General features: G+C 39.9%; 1 protein-coding gene across 1 annotated transcript in view; it reads right to left on the bottom strand.

Annotated features, from left to right (window-relative positions):
- LOC109031737 (sodium/potassium-transporting ATPase subunit beta-2) overlaps nucleotides 1–22756 on the bottom strand; it is a 28274-nt gene extending 5518 nt beyond the window's left edge. The window contains exons 1-6 of the mRNA XM_019043450.2: nucleotides 22449–22756; nucleotides 11989–12129; nucleotides 3977–4093; nucleotides 3000–3181; nucleotides 1305–1418; nucleotides 45–213 (exon numbers count right to left, since the gene is read on the bottom strand). Coding sequence (XP_018898995.1) covers nucleotides 45–213; nucleotides 1305–1418; nucleotides 3000–3181; nucleotides 3977–4093; nucleotides 11989–12129; nucleotides 22449–22578 — 853 coding nt within the window. The 5' untranslated portion in view covers nucleotides 22579–22756. The remainder of the gene's footprint in view (nucleotides 1–44; nucleotides 214–1304; nucleotides 1419–2999; nucleotides 3182–3976; nucleotides 4094–11988; nucleotides 12130–22448) is intronic.
- Nucleotides 22757–23221: the final 465 nt, after the last annotated feature.

Here is a 23221-nt window from a genome sequence, read left to right as displayed (position 1 = left end):
CTAATGACATATTATTCAACAAATTTTAAAATATTGATACTTACGAGCAGGAGACTCGAACCATACGGCAATGACAGGACTGAGGTAGCCCTCTGTGTTAATGTACGGGAAATAGTAGCCTGGGAATCCTCTTGATGGGAGGTAGGAGATAGGACCAATATTTTCTATGTCAGCAGGATTTTCACCTTCACAGCTAACCCACACCGTTTCTAGCTATAATAGATAAAAGAAAGAGAAAATACTCATTACACAGAGGCAAACCATTTCAGTCTTTAACCATACCCTAGTAGCAACGACTGTTAAAAAAAAAACTTTTAAAAAACTCTTTAATTTCATAAAGATAACTCTTAAAAAATCTGTGAAGATGCTCATGGAAACCCTTTTTGGCTTCTTTTTTTGAGTAAAATTTACGAGCGTTAAATTTAAGTAAAAAAGTGTTTAAAAAAAAATTCTTGAAATATCAGTTGTAGTGTTTCAACACTAAAAATGTTAAAAAAACGACAGTGATGTTATAAGAGTTTTTTTAACACTTTTTTCCTTAAATTTTACTTCTCATAAATACTTAAAAGAATGGCGAAAAAGGGTTTTCTGATACAAACATGTCAACAGTTTTTTCAAGAGTTTTTGAAGAAATGTTTTTTAAAGGTCATCGCTACTAGGGTGCTCAAAAATCACTCATGGCCTACTTATACGAACGGAAATACTTCTTTGTTGCTTTTTTCAATAAGTGCCTATAAAAACTGTTTTACCCACTTATCACATAGATTGACTTGCATAAATAATGGGGGCTTTGTGATTCAATTGCTGGAAAGTATTCAGTTTTACCTTCAGTATCTGCCAACCAAGAAAGTTTTGGGTCAGTTTAAAAAATACTCAAGCCCTATGTATCATGCCTCACACAAATGTATTTTTTCAAAACTTGGCACTCAAGAGTAACAATAAAAAAAAAAAATAAAATAAAAAAAAATAAAATAAGTAAAATAAAATTTCAATCAAATAAAACTACAAACAATACAATCTAGAAATGTGATATTGCCAAAATTGGGAGAACTGTGGTGCGACGAGAGAATTGGGCACTTGTGTCTCATCTGCTGTACTTTTACGTACTGGCAAGGAGGAATAAGTCCATGACTTAATGAAAAAAGATCTAATGCCTTACATTTGTCCAATTAGGAGTTGTAGGAGCTGAAAAACATTCTTCACTGCCAACAGTTTGCATTTGCAGGTTTTTCAAAAATATTTAAGTATCTTTTAATTAAGCTAATATCATGAACCCTTTCTTAAAAATCACGAACAGTGCTTACCTTTTTGTATGGTTCTCTATTTTTCTCTTGAATGATGAAGTTTTTCAGGTCAGCAGGCATTTTGGCAGGTAAGTTTTTGGTGTCATTATAGTAAGCGGGCTCCCAGCCATAAATCTGAAGGGTACAAGAGAACAATGTCTCAATTACAAGACACAAGAGGTACACTTACTTATGTATATACCAAACTGAATTTTCCTTTTCCCCCGCAAATCACAATATTAAGAGTTGTATTTCATGTGTTCGACATGGCCCAAGACTGAGAGGAAAAAATTTCAACAATGATTCTTACTATTTTCTGATCTATTTAGAATAGAAATCTATTCTCAAGTGTGAAATAGGTAGCAATTATTATTTAGCAGATGCAGCCAAGAAAAAAATATTTAAGGAAGGTGAACATTTACTATTTTCACAACCAAGAGCAAAGTAGCTACATTTAAGCCCAACTCACACGGTTCAAATTTTCATTCAACTTTTCTTCCAACTGTATCGGATGAAAATTGTCACTGTGTAATTAAAACAGAAAAATTTCAATTCAATGGAGTCTGAGGAAAAGTTGGACCAAAAGTTCAACTGTGTGAATCGATTTTAAGATTTTCCCTTTTTTTCAAGATACTTGACATTTTCCATTACACAAAAACCACAGTATTCCTTCTCACATTTATTGACTTTTATCCAAGACTGAAAATATGAGCAATAAATTAATGAGTTTAACAAAAAGAAAACAAGTCACATTTCGACGGTGAAACTACCAAACCACGTATCTCGGTTTGCGACGTCGCAGACTTCCTGTCATACTTTATTTTTTAAATGAAAAACTACTTAACGTCCAGTCTTGAAAATTTCTGTGATTTTTCCTTTTCGCGCGGAGAAAATTCTGTGAAAATTTCAAGGAATGATATTGATTTGGTCTACTTCAAAAAAATAAAATGTGAGCGTAGATTTTTAAACACCGCAAACGAGATACGTGGTTTGGTAGTTTCACCGTCGATTTTCAAGAAAACTGAGTAAAAGTTGAACAGGCACATTCTATTCTCCAGTCAGAGCATCAAAACCCATGAATAGGTAATTTTTTCCATTCCACCAATGAATTCAAAATTCATTCTTACAATAAGTGTCATGGAAGAAGAGAATTTTAAATCCCATTTTCTTTTATGTAACTTCATGCGACTTGGTTCCTTTCTATTGAATGTAGCCACGGTATAATCAAATTTTTGTGTGATAAAATGTTTTTTCAATAGGGGGAATAAAGGCACAATACAGTTTTATTTTATTTAAGCCTGCAGTTGGGCAAGTTATCTTGGAGGAGAGCCTCCAAGAACCCAAGTTTTATAACTAAGCTTTACGTCTACGTTGCAGTTCCAAAAATTGTGATTCATTTTTAACTAAAACAAGTTTCATTTACAGGTAGGAGATACTGAAATTTTTGTATTTGATGTTACTGGTTTAAATAATTCAAGAATTAAAATGCATTTTTTCTTGGTGAGCATTTCCAGGTGCCCATACAACAACGCAAGCTGTTATGTGGGGAAAAATGTTTCTGCTTTTTTAACAATGCTCTAAACCTTTCTATTTGCAATGATGCATTTGTAATGATTAGTTTCTTTTATTTTGCAGGAATGAGAAAAAGTAGTTACTGCATTTTGACTGGCTATTGAATGCTCAACACTTTCTGGTTCATAAATAACTGGTACTTACCTTGTTTAATTTTAGGAATATGCAAGGTGATCCCTTATCATAATTATATCCTGTTTCTTTAATGCACGGATTGAGCTGATGAATGTTGACAGCACAAACTTTGCCGGGAGGGGGCTTGTTTCCATCTGAGCATTGGATTATGTTTTGACCCCCACCAGGGAGAAATGAAGGCTCTCTATAATCTAAACAAAAAGATAAAAATCAGATGGCTTGTAATTCAAAAGGTGTATTCCAATGTCAGAAGGACCAGGTCTGGAAATCCACTATCACAAATATTCCAATCAAAGAGGTTCCGAGTAAAAGTGAGTCAGTCTGACGTCAGGCTATTTTCAGGAATTTTTCTGGCTGAGTCAGACTGATTCAGTCAGACTCAGGGTAGTTTATGAGACATAGCCTGACAACAGGCTGATTCTTTTTTACTAGATGTTTTTAAAACAACGATTTTGACCCTACCTTAATTTAGAATCAAACTTTGCTCAGGTGTTTTACTAAATTCATCTCCTTCAAATAATTAGAGAGGAGGAGGGCAAATTTCCCATTTCTGCATAACATGAAAAGTTGATAGTTTGATACCTCCAATTTCAATTATTCAAGCATCAAAATTTAAGTAGAAATCATCTTAAATCAACAATATCCAAATTCTGGAAACCAAAATTTAAATTTGTATAAACTATTCCTGATACATCAACCAGCGGCCCTGGTCTGTAATTATTGAGAAAAGCTGCCTGAAATAGATAGTAGTCACAGAATTTTTGATGTAAGATCCAGACTTGAATTAATTTTGAACATTCCCCCCAAAAGTTGCCAAAAAGTGCAAACATTTCTGATAATCACCCTTTTGCAGAATTTGGCAACTCTCTTTAACATGAAGGATAGGTACCCTGGAAGAATATTCGCATTGAATCGTACACGATGTACTGTCATGCTTCTGTTACCATTATTCCTCATCCCAGAAAACTTATGAATGAAAAGGTTACCTTGGAGGAAGTCATCAAGCTTTTGGACCCACAAGGCATAGTTGCTTGCTTGTCTTTTGTACCAGATCAGAGTACTGTCAATGTGAGTGTCAGGAGGAGTCGGCCTGAAGCCCAACCCTGAAAAACAAAACAAAAAAATTTTACATTTCAGCCATTTAGAATTTGAAGTTTGGGGCTTGGAGGAAAGAGAGGGCGATGAAGGATACTGTAAGTTGTGGAGGAAAAACTTTTTAAAGAGTAGACTCAATTTCAGGAAAGTCTGCCTTTTCATCTGCTTGCACAGTCTTAGCAGCTAATAGTGTCTGCACAGATATAATAAAAGTTAAACTTATCTGAAACGGAATTTACTTTTCCACACAAGGGTAAGAAAAGGAAATCCTCCAGACAAATAGTTGGTTACATAATACACGGTAAGTCATAGATTTTTTTTGAGAGATCGTTTGAGGCACAGCGAGTGAAAGATGCGGAAACTGTGCGCACAATTTTTTTTCGCCTAGCGGTGAAGGCTGGCTCCTTCTCGATTGAACTTCAGTCAATAATTATCGTTTCAAAAAGATTTTTGTTGAGTTTTCCCCTGATTTTATTCACCTTCAAATAAAAAAAAGCTCTCTCCAAACTGCGGCTGAAATCGCTCTTCCAATGGGAAGGGGGGGGGGGGGCGACGACGACGATGTACTCGAAAATTTAAAACATGTATGCGCTATTCATGGAGTGCTAAAATTGACTTTACTACATAATTACTACTGTACCAAGGAAGATCGCTGAATGATCTCTCAGGCGCTGCCAAATTTCTTTTGATAAAACACAAATTTTCTGAGAAACTTGAGAATGTTTTCCCCCCACATTTTTCGCATTATTTTATTCGCAGATTAAAATGAAGTATCTGAAAAAATCAAAAATAAGAAATCGCAACTTTCGTCAAAAATAAATATTCTATCGCGGGGAATCGCGGAACATTTAAATGTTCACACGGCGCTTTTCCTGGCACGGCAGTATAACGATCCCGTTTCAACCTGAAGGTGGACCTATGAGGGGTGAGGGCTGAGGGAGTGGAGCTGTCAGCGACCTTAAAATCCTATTATTACCGGAGAACGCAAATCGGCGCTGTTCGATGGCTTCACGAAAACCACCCTGAAGAGCACTCGCTAAAGCTGTGTTGTAAATTTCTCCCGACTTAATTTGATTTTTGGTGGTGGCCACCGGAGAATTGACATTTTCCCTCATCAATTAGACAGCCTTGCGTTGATGCTCGCTCCCTCAACAGAATGCGCCGCGCGCCAGTGACACATCGCGCCCTTAACGATCAAATTACGACCACACGGCAATGCAGTCTGGTACTTCATAATAAACAACATCGGGTGATACTAATTAAAGCCAGACCTCAGCAAAGATCATTTTTGGGGCCTGCAAGATCCGCATTGAAAGAAGGTTACTATGCGACTGGGAGCAAATATTCCTACATCGTAAAAATGTGTGAGTCGTGCAAAATTTGCCTTGAGGTGATGGAGGGGGGGGGGGGGGGGTCGCCGATAACTATACCACAACTTACTTTGAGAAGGGTTGACTCTGCATCATTTGGCGCAAAGAACACCCAAAAACTCTTAAAATCGACCTTGATGCCAGGTATTGCCTTTCATTGAACAATTTGTTTTCAAGAGTACGGCGAGACCGACTATAGCTTGAAAGTTTCAATGAATTTCCTCCAAATGAGATATAAAGGAAATTCAATGAAAAGTTCAAACTAATTGGTTGGTAAACATTCCTTTTTTTTAAAAAAAAAAGAGAGAGAGAAAAAAAGATACTAAATAAAGCATCTGTAATGTATAGATAATCCTCGTGCAATGCGGTTTCTTTAAAGGTGGCGAATTTGCAATTTAATAAATGATTCGACTGCAAAATTTTGAGATAAAGCCACTGACCTTGTTCAATATCAACTCACGCGCTAGTAAAAAGCTCTCAAGGTTCGAGTTAAAATGGTATGGTATTTCAGCCATAAATAATCATAGGCACAATAATAGAGTCCCTCCGTTTTCTGTCAAATTCTCCACGCAGAGATCGGACTGACGATTATGAGATAATTTACTGCATGCAAATTGCGAAATAATGCCTCCACGCGCGCAACGCATCATGTTTCTTATCGTTAATGTTGCTTTTTTTTTTTTTTTTTTTTTTTTTTTTTTTCTTTTAAATTGATTCAATGAAATACGAGGTTAGCTCTACACTTCCGGTGATATTGTGATTATCACATTGTTTTGCCAGATTGACTGGAAAATCAAAATTGAAATTTTGAGTCTCAAAAAGAAATGAAACTTGGAACTTTTAGGGGCAGAAAGTCAGACATTTGAAGAGGTGAAAGCCAAGAGGGTTTCAGTGCATTGCAGCGTTTCCAAGTTTCACCTGACGAATTACTTTTTAATTCTTCATTAAGTATATGTTAAACATCTAAAATTTTATGACTGTTGAATGGCGAACTCGATTTACACATACGCTGAAGCCAAGAGGAGCGGGCGATTTTCAAACTGCCTTCGAATTCGAGCGATAACTATTCGAACACAGCCGTCGTGCGGGACTGCATACTCATCTTCTTGAAGGCGACTTTCGAGAGTATACTCGCGCTCGTTCAAGTAAGTGCGAGTCTCGATCTGCTCTTGAGCCAAAAAGCGAGACCACGTATCTCCGTTTGTGACGTTGCAGACTTTCTGTCATACTTCGTTTTCTATTTGGAAAACTATTCGACGTAATTTCTTGAAAACTTCCTCGATTTTTCTTCTCAATTCGCCGGGTATTCTGTTTAAATTTCAGGCCATAAAGTTGACTTATCTTCAAAAAAATAAAATAGGAGTGGAAATTTTGAGACACTGCAAGAGAGATACGTGGTTAAAATTTAAAATTATTCGCTCGCACGTATTTTATATTATCTAGCGGACGCGTTAGATAACGCGTAGATGATGAAATACGCGCAATCAAACTTGGACTGAGTTCAGCAAAAAATGAGTTCAGAAAATTGACACTTTCATAAAATGGATCGCCATGTAATCTAACGCACCTGATGGAAAAGGGTAAATCTACCGCAGGTTTGTCGTTTTTGAAAATGGTCGAAAAAGTTGGTTCCTCTCTACCAAACTTTATCCGTCCCCTGTTTATTCCCGGTTTTTCGGGAGCTCATTCCCTGATGAGAAACCGAAATTTTCTCTCGTTCGCCAGGGATTTCCTTAGGAGAAAAATATATTTCTCCAGCATTTCAGATATGAACATTATTTTCATCTTTATCTTTCATTCTTCATCTTTTAGCCGATTCTTTGGTGCACATCCAAATTAACAATTCCAAAAGCGTTCCTGATTTTTATATATCCACTCTATGAAAGCTTCTCTATTTATGTAAAGATGATTTGAAGATTCAAAAAATTTCATTTGAGAGGTCAACACTGGCGACTTAGGTGCAATTACATAAGCCTACGTAAAAACAAGTACTTAAAGTTTCAGTAAAATTTGAAATGGCCTTTAAGCGATTGAGGAAGGGATTCCTTCACTGTTAAAAAGTTACGAGCTATACAGACCTACCATACATTCCAGGCTTAGAGGCCCAAAATTCCGGGTGCTGGAGCTGTAGCTTCGACTGCTCCGGGTGCTAAACCCGGAATTATCGGCTTCTGAGCCCGGAACGCGGAAGGTATGTCTATTGGACCCGTAAGTGCGGCTTCTACGGCCAGAGTTTTTTTTTTTTTTTTTTTTTTTTTTTTATTTTTTTTTTTTTATCAGTGTGGTTTTTGGAATAGATTCCCAGATTTTTCTCTAATTTTCACTGAAATTCTTAGTTCCTCATGATTCCCGGTCCTAGACACCATGCAAAGGCTCCATTTCAAGACCCGGCGCGAGTGCGTATTTTCGGGGCCCCTCGCGCGGAAGCAAGGGCCTCCGGAACTTGGTTATCAGTGACCGAAGACCGGGAGAAGGCGGCCCTGGAGTGACACCTGGCGCGTCACCGGCTGGAGCTTGGATGAATCGCAGGGACACGGCAGGGAGCAGGGACAAAAGCAGGAGGCGAAAGGTCACTTGGGCAAATTCGCCCATTAGCAACCGCGTTCCGGCGTTCGCTTGGCATTGATCGAGGACTGGTTCACATGGCTCACACGAGTCGTCCGGCCGGCAGCCGCGCGCGCCGCGCCACAGCGCCACAGTTACCCAATTATAAGTGAGCGCTTAAGCTTATAAGCTTTTCCTCATATCACAGAAACACATTAATCAATTCTAAATGCACTTCGATCCGATCCGCTGTCCTGCTGTCCTTCTTTCCTGGTATCTCATTCACTCCCGCCCAACCGATCGCCGCCTCCCGCCATTTTCCGCCCCGCTCCAGCCAAGTTTTCCTCCGCTTTTCTGAAACTGTAACTAGAGGACAGTAGGGACATGTCCAAGTATGAAGCTCTTGAGGCCCTACATTTAGATCGCGTTCAAAAACCCTGAATGCGATGTGAAATTAGCACCGTAAAAACGTGTGACACTCCGCAAAAAGAGTGAATCCCGCTCCGTACCGGTGTAAGTCACTCCGTGAAGAGAATAGACTCCGCTCCACATTCATATCACTCGGAGTTTTTAGGCATTATACAGACTCCGGCACAGAATTTTATTCAAATATTTTTAATAGTGCGGCAAGTCACTCTGTGAGAAAGCTTCTCACCCTTCCTGTCAGGATTTTTCGCTCTTATGATAGCGATATTTTGAAAAACAAACGTCATGGGATAAAATTATTGCTGCGGTTTCAAATTGTGTCATTTTATCGAGACACCATTTCCTTCCAGCCTCTTATCATTAATTGCGCTAGATTTTCTTTCCCGAATACCCTCACTGTGTTTAGAGATTATGTGCCAAGTTAGAAAACAGCATCACCTCGGCGCTGCCCATCCTGCAAATTTTTCAAGCAACACTGCAAAAGGTAGTGATAAGATCATGAGTCAACTTTGTGTCATTTTCCTGATGAGTATCTCCACATTTCAGGTAAATACTGCAGCGAAACTGTTACGGCAACTGAAGAAAAATACTGGATGACGTATCCTGAATTTTTCAATTGGAGCGTAAATTGGATGAGTTTTGACTCGATTTTACATTATTGCGAGGAAGTTCGATAATATTGCCAGAAAAATTGACCGGTAACTTTTCTATGCAAATGGTGCAAAACGATGCTGAGCAACATTACTAGCAGCACCGCAAAAACGGTTCTGTTCCTACAAAGTAAGTTGCCACGCACTGATGAAAATTTTGGCGAGAAATTCTGTGCCGGAGTCTGTACAGTGCCCAAAAACTCCGAGTAAAATGAATGCGGAGCTGACTCTATTATCCTTAATTAATTACGGAGTAACTTACACCATTACGGAGCGGAATTCTATCCTTTCGAGGAGTGCCATACGCTCTTATGGTGCTAATTTCACTTGGCATGTATAGACTCCGGCACCGAATGCCATTCCTCAATTTTCAACGGTGCGATGTGCAGGGGTGCCTTAAAAACACGCTGCTACAATGCTGAAGGGAATATTGCGAGGCAATATTTTCGTCCATGTTCCAGGGACCCCTTGCAGAGTGGGCTTGACACCGTGCCAATATCATCACAGGCGTAGCGAAACAGTTGCTGGAGATTGGCGGGAAATTGGAACACTAGTATCAATAGGTGGAAAAAAGTTCAAGGGAAGGGGGGTGTATGGATCCTCGCTCTTCCGATAAACTTTGGAAAAGTAAAGCATTAACAATTCATTTTGAAGCCGTTCAAAGTGCAGTTTGATCTTAATTGGATCGCGTTTAGCAGAAAGGAACCAAGACACATCGCCTATTGCCAAATTTAATTGAGGAATTGATTTTTTGAAAGGAAACGTGTGTGCGGATTTCTTTGAAAGTTTTGAGGAATTTGCTTCGTACCATGAGGAAAATTCACTGAAATTTGCACAAAAATCCGCACAACCGTTTTCACGTATAAAATGTAATTGCTCAATTAAAGTTGGCAATAGCTGATGTGTCTTGGTTCCTTTCTGCTGAACGCGATCCAATTCTCTTGAACGATTACTTAAACTTGCGGATGCTCTTTTTTCTCATACGCATGATTTTAGCTAGATAAAACGAGACAGATGCAATGTTGTAAGAAGCGAAATCTTCGGACGATAAACTTTTAGCTTCGAACGCTAGGTTACTGTTGTTGTTTTTCTTCTTCTCTTTTATTTTAAGGTTTACAAGAGTGTAACAAGCAATACTTAAACTATTTGTTTAGATACCGTGGTAAAAATTGGCAGTAGAATGTGTGTTCCAAAATACTATAGACCTAAAGCCAGCTGTAAGATTTCCAATAGCTTCTGTAGCCGGCTGTACAATTTCTTATAGCCTTTTATAGCCGATGGCGATTAATCAACAGCGAGACGATAAAGTTCATGCTAAACGTTACTAAATACGGATACTGGGACTTGGTGAGTTTTTGGACTACCGCTCTCTTTTTGTGCCGTAGTATCTTGATATATTTTGCGAGGAAAGCTCCCTACTTTTGAAGGATGCCTGTCATTCTTAATATGTTGGAGCGCCTTCAATTTCTTATGATACTGTGCAATACCTCTGTGTGAAATAGTTGCTTCAGACGCCGTGGCACGCTGCGGCGCGGCGGGCGGGCGGAGAGCGCGAAACGCGCATTGGCGCCTACAAACCCAACAGGGATACTTCACGCATTGCGCAATGCGTGAAGTATCCCTGTTAGGTTTGTAGGCGCCAGTGCGTCGCCGCTCCGCTTTGTGTTAGGCTCTAATATTTAATCTCGCGGAGTCAGCGTTTTTCAACTCATGATTTTGAAATGTTTGCACACTCTGTATGGTCTATTCTCATTTTAATTGATGAAAAAAAATATGTTTTAAAGGAAAATATAATGTGTGTTTTGTAAATATAAAGGTAGTTCCGTATCAAACTTAATGATTTCCAAAGCACACGAATTTCTACACAATTTCTTATAGCCTTTTATAGCCAATGGCGATAAAGTGTAAAGCCCGGCGATAGGAACTATAGCCCGACTGTATACTTTTTTATAGCTTCGTATAGCCCGGCTATATGATTTGCTCCGCTTTCTACAGCCAGCTAGATGATTTTTAATAGCCTTCTTTAGTCGGCTATAAGAACTCCTATGGTATTTTGAAACGCAGCTCCTATCGCCAATTTTTACCAGGGTATTTACAACAAAATACAATCAATTAATTACCTCTAATGAACCGATGGCTTTTGCTTTACCTATCTAACATTCCAATGCATTAATTGATTAGGAGTGACGCTTGATAAAGTTTATCTCCCTTTATTAACTGGGGTTCTATCGACAAAATGAAACGATTAACCATTGATAAACAAGATTTGACCCTTTCGGATTTTCTGATATTTTTGAATTCAAAACTTTGTCTTCTGAGGAGTTTAAATACGTTTTAAAATAGGTATAGATTCATTTCAAACGAAACCCTGCCTAATTTAGCCTAAATTGGAACAGTAAGGAAAAGAACGAGATCTATTTTAATACTTAATAGATTGAGATTAGATAACCCAAAACAAATTGTTACGTGGTTGTAGTTGCAAGCTATGCTTTGTAACTATTAACCAGTAATACTTGTAGACTACACACTAAGAAAAACTTTACGAGATTTACCACAGAAACTATTAGGTACCTCCATTTTTAGAGGGCTTCACTTGACAGAAAATATTTCGATCCATATCATATGTGCTATTAGCAATTAGATCATTTAGTAAAATAACCCTTTTTGTGGAAAGATGACCCAAACAAAATCTGTAAAAAAAAAATCATCAGCTTTCGAGCTCAGTATTTTTTCTCATTAGCAAAATAAGATTACGAGCACCAATTTTATATTATTTCACGATGTTCATTGGTTTATCTTTGAGTTCACCACACATTTAAATTTTCTGAAAAACCGAACGAACGTAAGATGGGCGTTGAGTTTAACTTAATGGTGAAAGTCACGAAATGGCGTAAAAATAGGAGTTGAAATTACCTGGATTGGTGCCGATGAGGGAGCGATCCAATTGCCATTTCGGTTTATTGTAGTCGATTGTTTGGAAGAACAAAAACATTAACACTGAGAAGAAAGCTGCTAATACTAGGTAGAACACAACGTAGAATAATATAATTTTAGCTGAAACATAAAAAATAACCTTGAATTAGTTCAAGTTCGTTAAAGCTTCAATACATGCACAGCCAATCTATTATTAGTTTTAGGTAGAGAAATGATCACATCACTGCAAAATTTTAGAATGTTGCTTCAAGAGAGAGACGTTAATTGGAGGTTTTCAGAAAAGGGGGAGTAATATAATTTTTGGAGGCTATCTCTTGATTGGCACCGCCTGAAGTTGCTGAGCCGATGTGCTTTTAGCGAAATTTCCTGAGATTTTCTCACGAGTTCCCTGGCTTTTCCAGATTTCACCGTAAGTTCCTTCACTTTTCAGGTTCCCCTGATCGCCGGAAATTCTGCATGTTATTGTCATCACAATTTGTGACAGTGCTCGGGAAGCACAACGATGCCTTCTCACATTGCAAAATTAGTTCAATTGAACTATTCATACTAAATGAAACTACGTATGTGCATAGGATTGTGTGTTTCAGCATAAATAGTCCGATTGAGCGATGTTTTTGACCTAGAAAGAAAATAAATATAATTTTGTGATTATTACAAAGATATCACCGTATAGAACTATCGCTGTGCGCATTCAGTTTTTCATTTAAACGATACTCATTGTTCTTTTCCTCTTTGCCATTTTATCCCGCCTGATTTTTTAATCCAAAGAAGGTGCCATTACACTATGAGTCCTCTCCTGGATCCACCAATTTATTGTTACTCAGAATTTGATGATCTCTCACAGTGTGACAAGTTTTCTCAGATTTCAAAATTCTATGTCTTTTCAAGGTAGTTGAACATAAAATTCCCTGAATTTTCCGGATTTTCACTAACTTTTCACGTACCTACTTGTCACCCTGCTCTCAACAAAGTTTTTCAGATATGAGAAATTCGTGGGGCGAAAAGGTGTTCTGGGTGGGGAAAAGGTGAGAGGGCAGGAATCTAGCTGTGTATAAAAATGAGGTCCAATCGCACACGCAAGGTGGAGAAAACAACCGGGTGGGAAATTGGTGTAGGTCAGGCATGTAGACTCCTGGACTCGCCCCGTGGCGCGAGGAGAAGGGAGAAAGAAGAAGGGGGGTACTAAAAGTACCCATCACCATCATCCCCGCACCGAGTGATCCTTCAATCTCCTGGCCACAGCATGGGCATGGGGCACGGACGCTCCGCACAGTGGAGTAAGTCCGTGGGGGAAGCTGGACATGGAAGCTTAAGCTCGATCATACTTAAGTCGATACGAATCGGAGAGGTTTGAGGAAGGCTCCATTCGTTTCTCGTAAAAGTTTATGCAGTAAGCAGAAGCACTTACGCTGGAAAATGGACTAAAAATCAAAATTCCTTGACTTTCCAAAAATAAATTCTGACCAATTTGAGCAAACTTTCCTGACAGACAAAAAAACCCACTAAAATGTGCCCCGAACTGTAAGTAATAAAGTGAGAGTGGTGCTGGGTTTACACTAGGCTACGGGAAAACCAATGCCAAAAATTTCACTCACAGTCAAAATCTGAGCATTTCCTGACTAATTTTGGCAAAATTTCCTGAGTTACCCTTTGAAAAAAATGCTCGAATACTCTCGGAGGGGTAAACTTTCTGTTGCCGCATGGACGCATTGTTTCAGCGAATCTTGGAAATTAAAATTAAAAGTGACGGTCTCCTTTGCAAATAGAAAAAATTCCCTTATCTCCGGCAAAATTCCGTGATTTTTCTCAAACTTTCTACGGATTTTTTTTCAAATTCCCTGACTTTTCCAGGTTTTGCCGACTTTTTTACCTTAATCCTTTAAAATTTATAATTTGACGACAGGAAAATTCCCTAACCTCCAGCAAAATTCCCTGACTTCTTCATCACTTACAAGGGTTTCTTTAAAAATTCCCTAACGTTTCCAAGTTTTCTCTAACGTTTGCCACCTTGACTCATTGGAATACATATTGTGACACTGAGAAAAAAAGTTACTTCAAAGACATACCGTCCGTTCCGGGCTCAGAAGCCGAAAGTTCCGGGTACTGGAGCCTAGCTTCGACTGCTCCGGGTGCTGCGCTCGAAACTTTCGGCCTCTAAGCCAGGAACGCGGTCGGTTTTCTATATAGCCCGTAAGTGCGTCTTTCACAGCCGGAGTTTTTTTTCAGTGAATAAAATAAACATAAAAATTCGCATTTCAAGTCGAAAATTTCAGGTGCGAGCCCTCGTAAAAGTTGGCTCCAGCGAGCGGCGCACAGTGGATCGAGTCACTAAGAGAAGTCGGACAAAATTTGGAAACTTTAAAAGCTTATAACTCCGTTTAAACAAATTTTTGAGGTTCTGAAAGTGGTTCCAATGGTTTTCCTCGTAAAATTTTCCTTCAAAGAGCACCCTTTCAATTTTAAAACGAGACGAATTAACCATCAAAATTTGCAGTTTTAGAAAAAATTTCATGCCCGACCTCTCTGTTGACTCGATCCACTGTGCACAGTGGATCGAGTCAATTAGAGAGGGTGGACATAGAATTTAGGACTAAAAACTGCAAATTTTGATGTTTAATTCGTCACGTTTTAAATTTTAAGGGGTGCTCTTGTAAGAAAATTTGACGAGGAAACCAATGGAAACACTTTCTGAACCTCAAAAATTTGTTTAAACGGAGTTATAAGCTTTTAAAGTTTCCAAATTTTGTCCGACTTCTCCTAGTGACTCGATCCACTGTGCGCCGCTCGCTGGAGCCAACTTTTACGAGGGCTCGCACCTGAAATTTTCGACTTGAAATGTGAATTTTTATGTTTATATTATTCCTCAAAAATTTGTTTAAACGGAGTTATAAGCTTTTAAAGTTTGGAAATTTTGTGCGAGTTCTCCTATTGGCTGGATGGAGTGTGCGGCGGAGCTATAGCCGGGCGGCCGAGGCGGCGAGGGTTGCAACTTGGAACGGGGAGACGGATCGATAGAATGTGACGTCACGGCTCCTATTGATTCCCCCCCCCCCCCCCCCCCCGGTGGCTCCCTTGGGTGGCTCCGGCCGACGAGTAACACCCGTCCCGACTGGGCCGCCACTCGGCGAGCTTCCGCGGGGCCCGGCGAGCTTTCCCGCGTCATGGCGCAACGCTGTAGAGCAGTTCGTTTTAACCTACATTCCCTCCTTCCTCGCCGCTCGCTCGCTCTTTTCTTCCCACTCGCAGCGCCGCTTCGCTTGGCTTCTCCGCCACCCCCGCCGGAGCCGGCCCAGACGACCGGTCCTCACCAAAAACCACCTATCATCTTTCACAAGTTGACAAAGTTCCCCCGATAAAATATTAATTTTTGAGGAGAGTAATGAGTATTTTTCCATGAAATTTTCACATGATTTACACTAAACAGGGTTGTCACAGTCAGGGAAAACCGGGGAATGTTAAGGAAAATGACGAAAATGTCAGGGAAACATTATCAAGTCATCTTTACTTTCATTTTAGAATGGGTTTGACTTTTCGAACGACGAATTTTGCCGGAACACTGAGTAACTCTAAATAGGTTTTTTTACGATCTGGCATATCATCAATTGTCAGGAAATTTCACCAAAACGTGTCAGGGAAATCTGGGAAATGTCAGGATATTTCACTATCTAAAGTCCGTGGCAACCCTGTAAATCAAATTTCGAACGAAATGTTCCAAGAAATAGGCAACCGAGGCTAGAAAACAAAACAAAAATAATGTTTGGGACGTTTAGGGCTGGTGTCAACCCCCTCCACGACTAGGAAGGAAAAAATATAAAAAGTAAAAACCCCTAGGCCTTGAAAAGAGTCGAAAACTCATTTTCGTTATCACGAGTGGGGATCTAATAGGTTTTTGATTGAGTTTTTTGTTTCCTGATAAAGGAGGGGTTGAAATCACCCCGAAACGTCCCAGGCATTCGGTTTGTTTGCTTTCTTAGCATTGGTTGTCCATTTTCTTGTATCTTTTGATTTGCATTTTGCACTCTATGATAGTGATTATAGCATTACAACATTTATGCCTGGAATGTTTTCTAATTTTTTGTTATTCCAAGCACAAATCTATTTCAAGGTTCAGGATCTCATCCTCAGTGGTATAATTTCGTGTACGTTATAATCTCGCGGATCCCGTCAAACTTTTTTTTTTTTTTTTTTTTTTTTTTTTTTTTTTTTTTAAGCTCTTCCAAAAGTGCATTTAGGATAACAATAAAATTGGTAAGTACTTTGACCACGAATATTTTAATCCAATTTCTTGAGTTTTGTTTGGTTAAATCATTCGGGCTATTTCTGTACCTTATTCTATTCTGAAAAATTAGAAAAGAGAGATCCAAAAGTTTCCTTGAAAATTAGTATTGTATCTAAGGGAATTCGACAACGTCTGAAGGCTCGTACGGGGTTCTGCTTTATGACGGCGCACGGTGAGGGTGCACGAGGGTAGGCAGCTTCGAAGCCGCAAAGGCGAAGACAAGTGCAACATATTAGTCGGACTGGCTCTTGGTTAGATCGAATTTCTTGACGGGAGCCTTGTAAAGCAAGTTATACTTCCAAGCTCATTGATTACTCGCACGTGCATAACTTCCGTCTCGACACGGCTCCTCTCACTCGAACCCTTCCTCACAGACTTGAGGTCAATCCCAACTTCGATCCTTTATCTGAGAGCCTTTGGGTCGCCTCATAGTCGTTCCTTAAACAGCTTCATTCCTTAGGAACTTCCAAACGGTTTACACTGTGATTAAAACAAAGCATTACAGGGTTGCCACAGAATTTGGAAAATGAAATTCCCTGACATTTCTTCGATTTCTCGGTCACATTTTGGTAAAATTCCTTGAAAATTGAGGATATGCCAGATGCATAAAAATACATGATTTGAAACAGTTTTCGGGTACCATTTGTTGTTCAACGTCAAACCCATTCTAGAGAAGAAATTAAGGTGACTTGACAATTTTTCCTCGACATTTTCCCTGACTTTTCCAGGTGTTCCCTGACTTTATAAAATCCCCTGAAATTTCCCGGCATTTCCTGACTGTGGCAATCGCCGCAACCCTGATTATCAAATCGACAACTTTTGCGAACCTCGAGTAAAATTCAGTATTAAGACTTTGAAAATGGATCCTTACGAGGAATTTCGATGATTTTCCGCTACAAAAAATACGAAATGCGAAAAAATAATGTGTTGTTCTGTCAAATTTTTGTTGATATTTTATGATGCTATGTTCAAAGTCTCCATAAACCGCCCTTACTTAATTACAATGAGAACCATAAAAGGCTCCCTAATAAAAGGTGGTATTTAAGGAGCGACTATGAATGTACCATCCTTTGGCGCACACTAGACGGTGCATGGCAGTTCCGCGTGATGAAGCTTAAGACCTTATGAGAACTTTTCAAGGAATTTCGATCAGAAAAACAGTTTACTATCAAGGGTTTTCGAACAAATATTTCGAAAAAATCAAGTATGTTAAGGGATTTTCCAAGTCGTCACGAACCCTGCCACGGAGGTCCACTAGGACTAACGTGACTCAATCTGTGAGCTGATTTTTAGAATTAGTGGACAAAGCGATAGACTAAGAGGGATAGGAGAAAATGGAGCGATCCTATTGGTAGAAGCTAGTGGTTGCAACGTACAAAGAAGGTAAGTAATATATTAGCTAAAAGGAACCCACGAGAGACACAAAAGGAAGTCCATCATATTCCTCTCTAGCCTACAACAACCACTTGTTTCAACCAAGAGGGTCGCCCTCCGTTTATCCTTCGTTTGTAGCTTTGTCTATCAATTTCAATAATAAGCCTTCAGGAATAGAGATGGGTCCCTCTCGGCGAAAAGGGTCTGGGAAACAGGTTGCCCTGTCTTGTAAACAGCAGAATTTCTCCTGAGAGAGGAATGCTGCGGGATATAATTAATCAGAGACTGATCGTCATTATACAAAAAGTTGTATTCTCTCGAGGCTTGCGGCGACACTACAGCGGATCACCCCGCTTTGCCACCGGAAACGGAAAACGTTCCCGAGAACATTCCCGAAAACTTCCGCTCCCGTCCCTGTTCTTGCTCCTCAAGATTCTTGGAGAATTAAGACCTCTCAACTCGACATTAGAGCTTTTCCACGTCTCCATGAGCTGCGTTTCGCGCGCGAGACAATTTTTTTTCTTGAATTTTCCGATTTAACTATTAAGGTCACAAACTAAGTTCAGCTCGTTAGAAAAAGATTAGCAGATTTTTGCGGGGATTGTTATGAGGAATTTTCCAACTGCTAAATGAAAAACACATCCCTGTTTGTCACATCACGTTGTTTCGTTACGGCAAAATACCGTCGAAGCTTTCTATTGTTTATCTATAAGTCATGACGGTTATTGCCGGACCTTCTTTCAAAAGAGTCACTGGGGGAAAAAAAGTCTCTTGGACCCAGAGTCCAGTCTCTTAAAAAATTTGACGGTAAAAATATTCTTGATTCAATCGCATTTCTGCGTGAATCAAAAGGAAATCCGCTTAAATTTAGGGACTTGACTCTCGCTTCAAGCAAAAATCCGATCGAATTTAAAGAGTTTTTACTTGTCAAATTTTTGAAGTGTCTGAACTCTGGATTCAAGAGACTTTTCGTTCCAGTGGTCGATCCGGATTCTCATGATTATTTACTTAACCCGTAAATTCATGGCTGATAGTTAGAAAAATATCTTGCCAGCAGCTAGTCAGCAGTGGTTCCAGAGACAAGATTTAAACGTCAGTACTAGAACACATGTCTCTTCATTAGGATTGAGGAGCAGGAAAGAGGATGAGGGCATTCTTAATCTAGCAGCTGATAATTTGGAAAGGCATCTCTTGACGCACGATATCAAAACATTACATCCTTCGATCATGGCAACGGGCGGAAAGGAATAGACTTGGAGAGTCCTTTTCAAATTTTTAGGAGTAAGTCATAAAAATAAGTCAGAAAATCCATTCATTTGTTTTGATTTTTTTTCGATTAACAGTTGGTCCGATTACCGTTGAAACGGATTCACTTCAATAAATGTTATGATTGGTTGAATGATTGAAAATGAAAGCAAGTTGATATTTGGTTAAAAATCGTTAGGTTTTCTTTACTTTCAATCTCTCAAAAAATGAAAATGGGTAAAAAAAAGTACTACACAATTTATTTCACTTGTATACCTGGGTGAGTATGACCACGAAATCGTGAAAAATCAGTAAATAACTCCGTTCAGACAAGAGTAGTCATGGATGCCCGCGAAATCACGAAAATCCGTGAATAATTTTTATCTTTCTTCTGATGACACGCAAACCAGTGGATATCCGCGAATGCCCAAGAAACCTCGACTCTAGCTCAAATGGTTACGATCAGACGCGAAGGTTTTTTAGTGATCAAGAATATTTGCGAAAAACGGCGATAATCCGTGTGTCCCTGCAAGCATACTCGCGAAACAGGATACCTCGTAAGAGGCCGGTCGTCCATAAATCACGTGAGACAAGGGGTCAAGAGGTGCCTTATAAGAGAAGGGAAAGGTAAAGGGAGGAAAAAGCATCGAGATCAAAAACTCCCTCACATGTTTGTTGATGCTTAAAATGGAACCAATTTGTATCCAACAGGATATTTCGAGTTAAACTATATATTTACGCGTTGTTTTTTCAATTCAGAGGCAGGAGCCCAAACAAGCCTCACGGAGGTCCTACAAAAAATATTAGAGTCTGCAAAATGAGGAAATTTTTTTGTTGTAATTTGTGGAAAGTTCCTAAAACTGATTACACCGTTGAAAAATGACGGACTCGTGAAATCCGCCAATAACCGCGACTGTTCGCAAAACCATAAAAATCTGCGAACCAAAGCAAGCACCGCACCAAATGTATACTTCCGTCCAGAAAACGGTCACGGGACAACATCCTGGCCTCTGATTGGTGAAAGCTCGTCACGTTAGAAAAGTTCACAATTCTTCAAGCAAGTCCTTTTCCTGATAGGCAAGACGCGGGATAAGACGTAAGTCCTCATTTGGACTACATTTTACAATTAGGAGCTGTACTATCTGGCTCAGTTTAGAAACAACCTATGTACTTTTGGTTTTCCCAGGCACAAAAGTGTTTTGACGGTTGAGCCTGAAATTGTGGATCCTAATCGCAAAATGTAGTCCATGAACCAATGGTAGTCAGGCTGAAACTTGAGACCTTTTTTTAGAAATTTAATGCAGAAATTTAAGTTAAGGGTCGAGAAGGGCTTTAAAGAACGCTTTGAAAGCTTTAAAGTTCGTTCTCTTGATAAACGATTTTGCCGATGCTCTGGTTTCGTTTCCACTCAACAACCTGCATTCCCAACAAGACGAACATATTGAACATTTTAATACCTAGCTCCAACGCAAGAAATTGACGTTCTCAGAGTCCGTCCAATTGCAAGTTTCCCTTGCCGAGAAAGTCAGTTCAAGTACAAAAGGCAAAGCACCTAATAAACATATCTGATTAATTCCTTATCAGGTGGTCGTTTTCATACCATAGAGACTGCCACTTATATTTTGAAAATTTTAAAAATGTCTTCTAAAAAGAGATGAGAGGAAATGTTCGAAAAACCCAACTTGGGTCATTTGCAAAACGTTTACATTTGCTCCATGATATAATCATTTTGATCCATGTTGGGACCAGGAGTCAGTGGCGTGGCATACTTTGCGATATATCGATTGATCTGCCATTTATCGTTGAACATGACCAGACCAGACAAGCTGTTGGGTCATAATTTATGGCAGTACTGTGCGCATTCTAAGTGAAATTTCCTATTATTTTCTGGTCTTTTTTAAAATCAGACATCCTGTTAAATATGTAAATATTTCGGTTCTCTGGCCCCCTCCCCTGTGTGGTGTTTTTAATGGTCATTCTTAGTGCTTCCAGGATCGCGTACTTAGTTTACAGGCTACTCAACCATACGCAAGTGCAATTTAAAGCTCAATCATAAAGAGGGATTCATTTACAATTTTGGTTTGTTATAGGAGAGAAAACTCATGCTCATGAAAACTTTACAACATAGATTTACGGTCTTCAACTCTCTTGATACACAGAAAACTTACGGGAGGGGGAGGAGGAGGTCGGGCTATGCAAGGCCTCCCAAGATGGAGGGAGGGGGAAGGGGAGTTACCGGGGCTCCAGCTTCAAGGCCCGGGCCTGGGTATCTAAACACGAACCCATCTCTGACAGAATACTAAACAATCCGTAAAGAGGATATCAAGAACAAGAGGCTGAATCCAAGTGTTAAACATAAGCTGAACAATATTTATAGCCGAGATGAAAGATGTTGATCGGTCGATTACCGGATCCAAATAATAACACATACGGATGTACTGTGGCTTGGGGAGTACTCAAGAGTTCGAACACATCAACATATCCTGTCTTATTTCAAAAAAGGGACGGATTTGATCAGAATCAACTGAGCTTAACTTGCCTACTTTTCGTCCAGGTTGTATAATATTAACAGGGATACTAAATAAAAGAAGGCTTTGCAACGTTTCACAATTTTTTCTTGAAATTTGGACGTGTTTACGTTAAAAAGAACTACGTTGCGTGCAAACCCTATGCACATAGTTCCTTTTAGCATCGGTAAATACGTCCATTTAGAAAATGGACTCAGCTGAGAACGGCAAAATGCTGCTTAAGTGCTCAGTTTATAGGCAATAAAATTAAACAAGAGACGAAGTTAGGCGACGTCTGATGCCGCTTTAAATATCCTCCAATTTAGCTAGATACCAAGTAAAATATATCGATGGCCAAAGTGCGAAATCACGTATCTCCATTTGCGACGTTGCAGACTTCCTGTCATACCTGATTTTTTTCTTTGGAAAACTAATCAACGCAACTTCTTGACAACTTAGGGGATTTTCCTTCTCTGATAGCAGAATATTCAGAATGCATTTCAAACTGGAAAGTAGGCTAGTTTCTCTTCGATAAATAAAAAAGGGCGAAATTTTGAAACACCGCACCCGCACTGGAGATACGTGATTCCGCACTTTGGCCATCGAAATGGAACTTCATTCAAAGCAGATGGATTGGTTTTCCCTGCGTCTAAAACGAAAAACAATGACAATTTTGGGTTTTTTAAAGGGCATTCTACAAAAAAAAGCGGGTAGTTTACGCGGAAGGTAAGGGAAAGGGGGGCCCGTGAGCCTAGTCTTCCCCAGGGCTTACGTTCGGTTAAGCCGGAACACTAACAGAGAAATGAGTGTAAAATTTACAGCCCGGTTAATTTTCCCTAAAAAAAAGTCAGTATCAAATAGCAGTGGCAACTGATTGAAAAAGCGGCTCAAAAATTGGGCCACGAGAGGATAATTTGGAAGAGAAAACCACCGAAAACGCGACATTTTTGCGTGTAATTAAAGCGGATCGGAAAAATGAGGGCAAAAATACTGAGCAAACGGGGGCTCAAAAAAGCTCTCGAGTGAAAACTTACCCCAACTTCCGGCCGTTCGTCCTAAAAACTGATTGGTTTCCGAGTTCCATAGGAAGGTTTTGAAGCTCTCCCAGTTACTGACTTTCGGCGGCGGTGTATAGTACTGTTCCTTCAATTTGGTATCATCCATCGTGGCGACGAGAGCGGCTAACGCGTGCAAAAAAAACCCGGAATCCGACGTGAAAAGCCCGCGAGCGGGGCGGAAAAGCGTCGAACGGGAGACGAGACGGACGACCGGGAAAACACAGGTCGGGTGGTCAGGATCGGGGTACGAAGACTCGCGACTATGTCGGAGTTTACCGGGGTGGTTGAAGCGAGTCTGGGCGCCAGCCGTCCCGAGATCGATCACCGCGATTCCGCTCGCCGGTCAAGCGGCTGCCATCTGTCGGCGCAACTTTCAACTAAGCCCTCGCTTTCCCGCCCGTCCTGCTCCCGGTTGGAAGCTCCCGAAGCTCCGGTTCAATTTCGACCTGCGCGTAGCTTGAGAATGGAAAATTTGCGCGAAAAGTTTCGAGTGCTGCATCTAAGAGTGCCTAATGAGATGCGTTCGCAGCATTTTTCATGGGTTTTCCTGATATTGGAAATTGAAACAAAAATAGATTTGAAAGTGAGAAAATCTGCCACCTTGTGGCGTCATCGGGCAGAATTTTCCATATAAGAACATGTATTATGGCAAATTGGGTAATTTGGTCATATCGTCACCCTACGGCCAAAGTATCGCAAGCGCCATGCGACGATTACAAATTTCCGCCGCCACTTTATTTTGTTACGAA

This window comes from Bemisia tabaci, chromosome 4, assembly GCF_918797505.1.
Source record: "Bemisia tabaci chromosome 4, PGI_BMITA_v3".
In the NCBI taxonomy this organism is placed as follows: domain Eukaryota; kingdom Metazoa; phylum Arthropoda; class Insecta; order Hemiptera; family Aleyrodidae; genus Bemisia; species Bemisia tabaci.
This window is presented reverse-complemented; position numbering and strand designations above follow the sequence as displayed.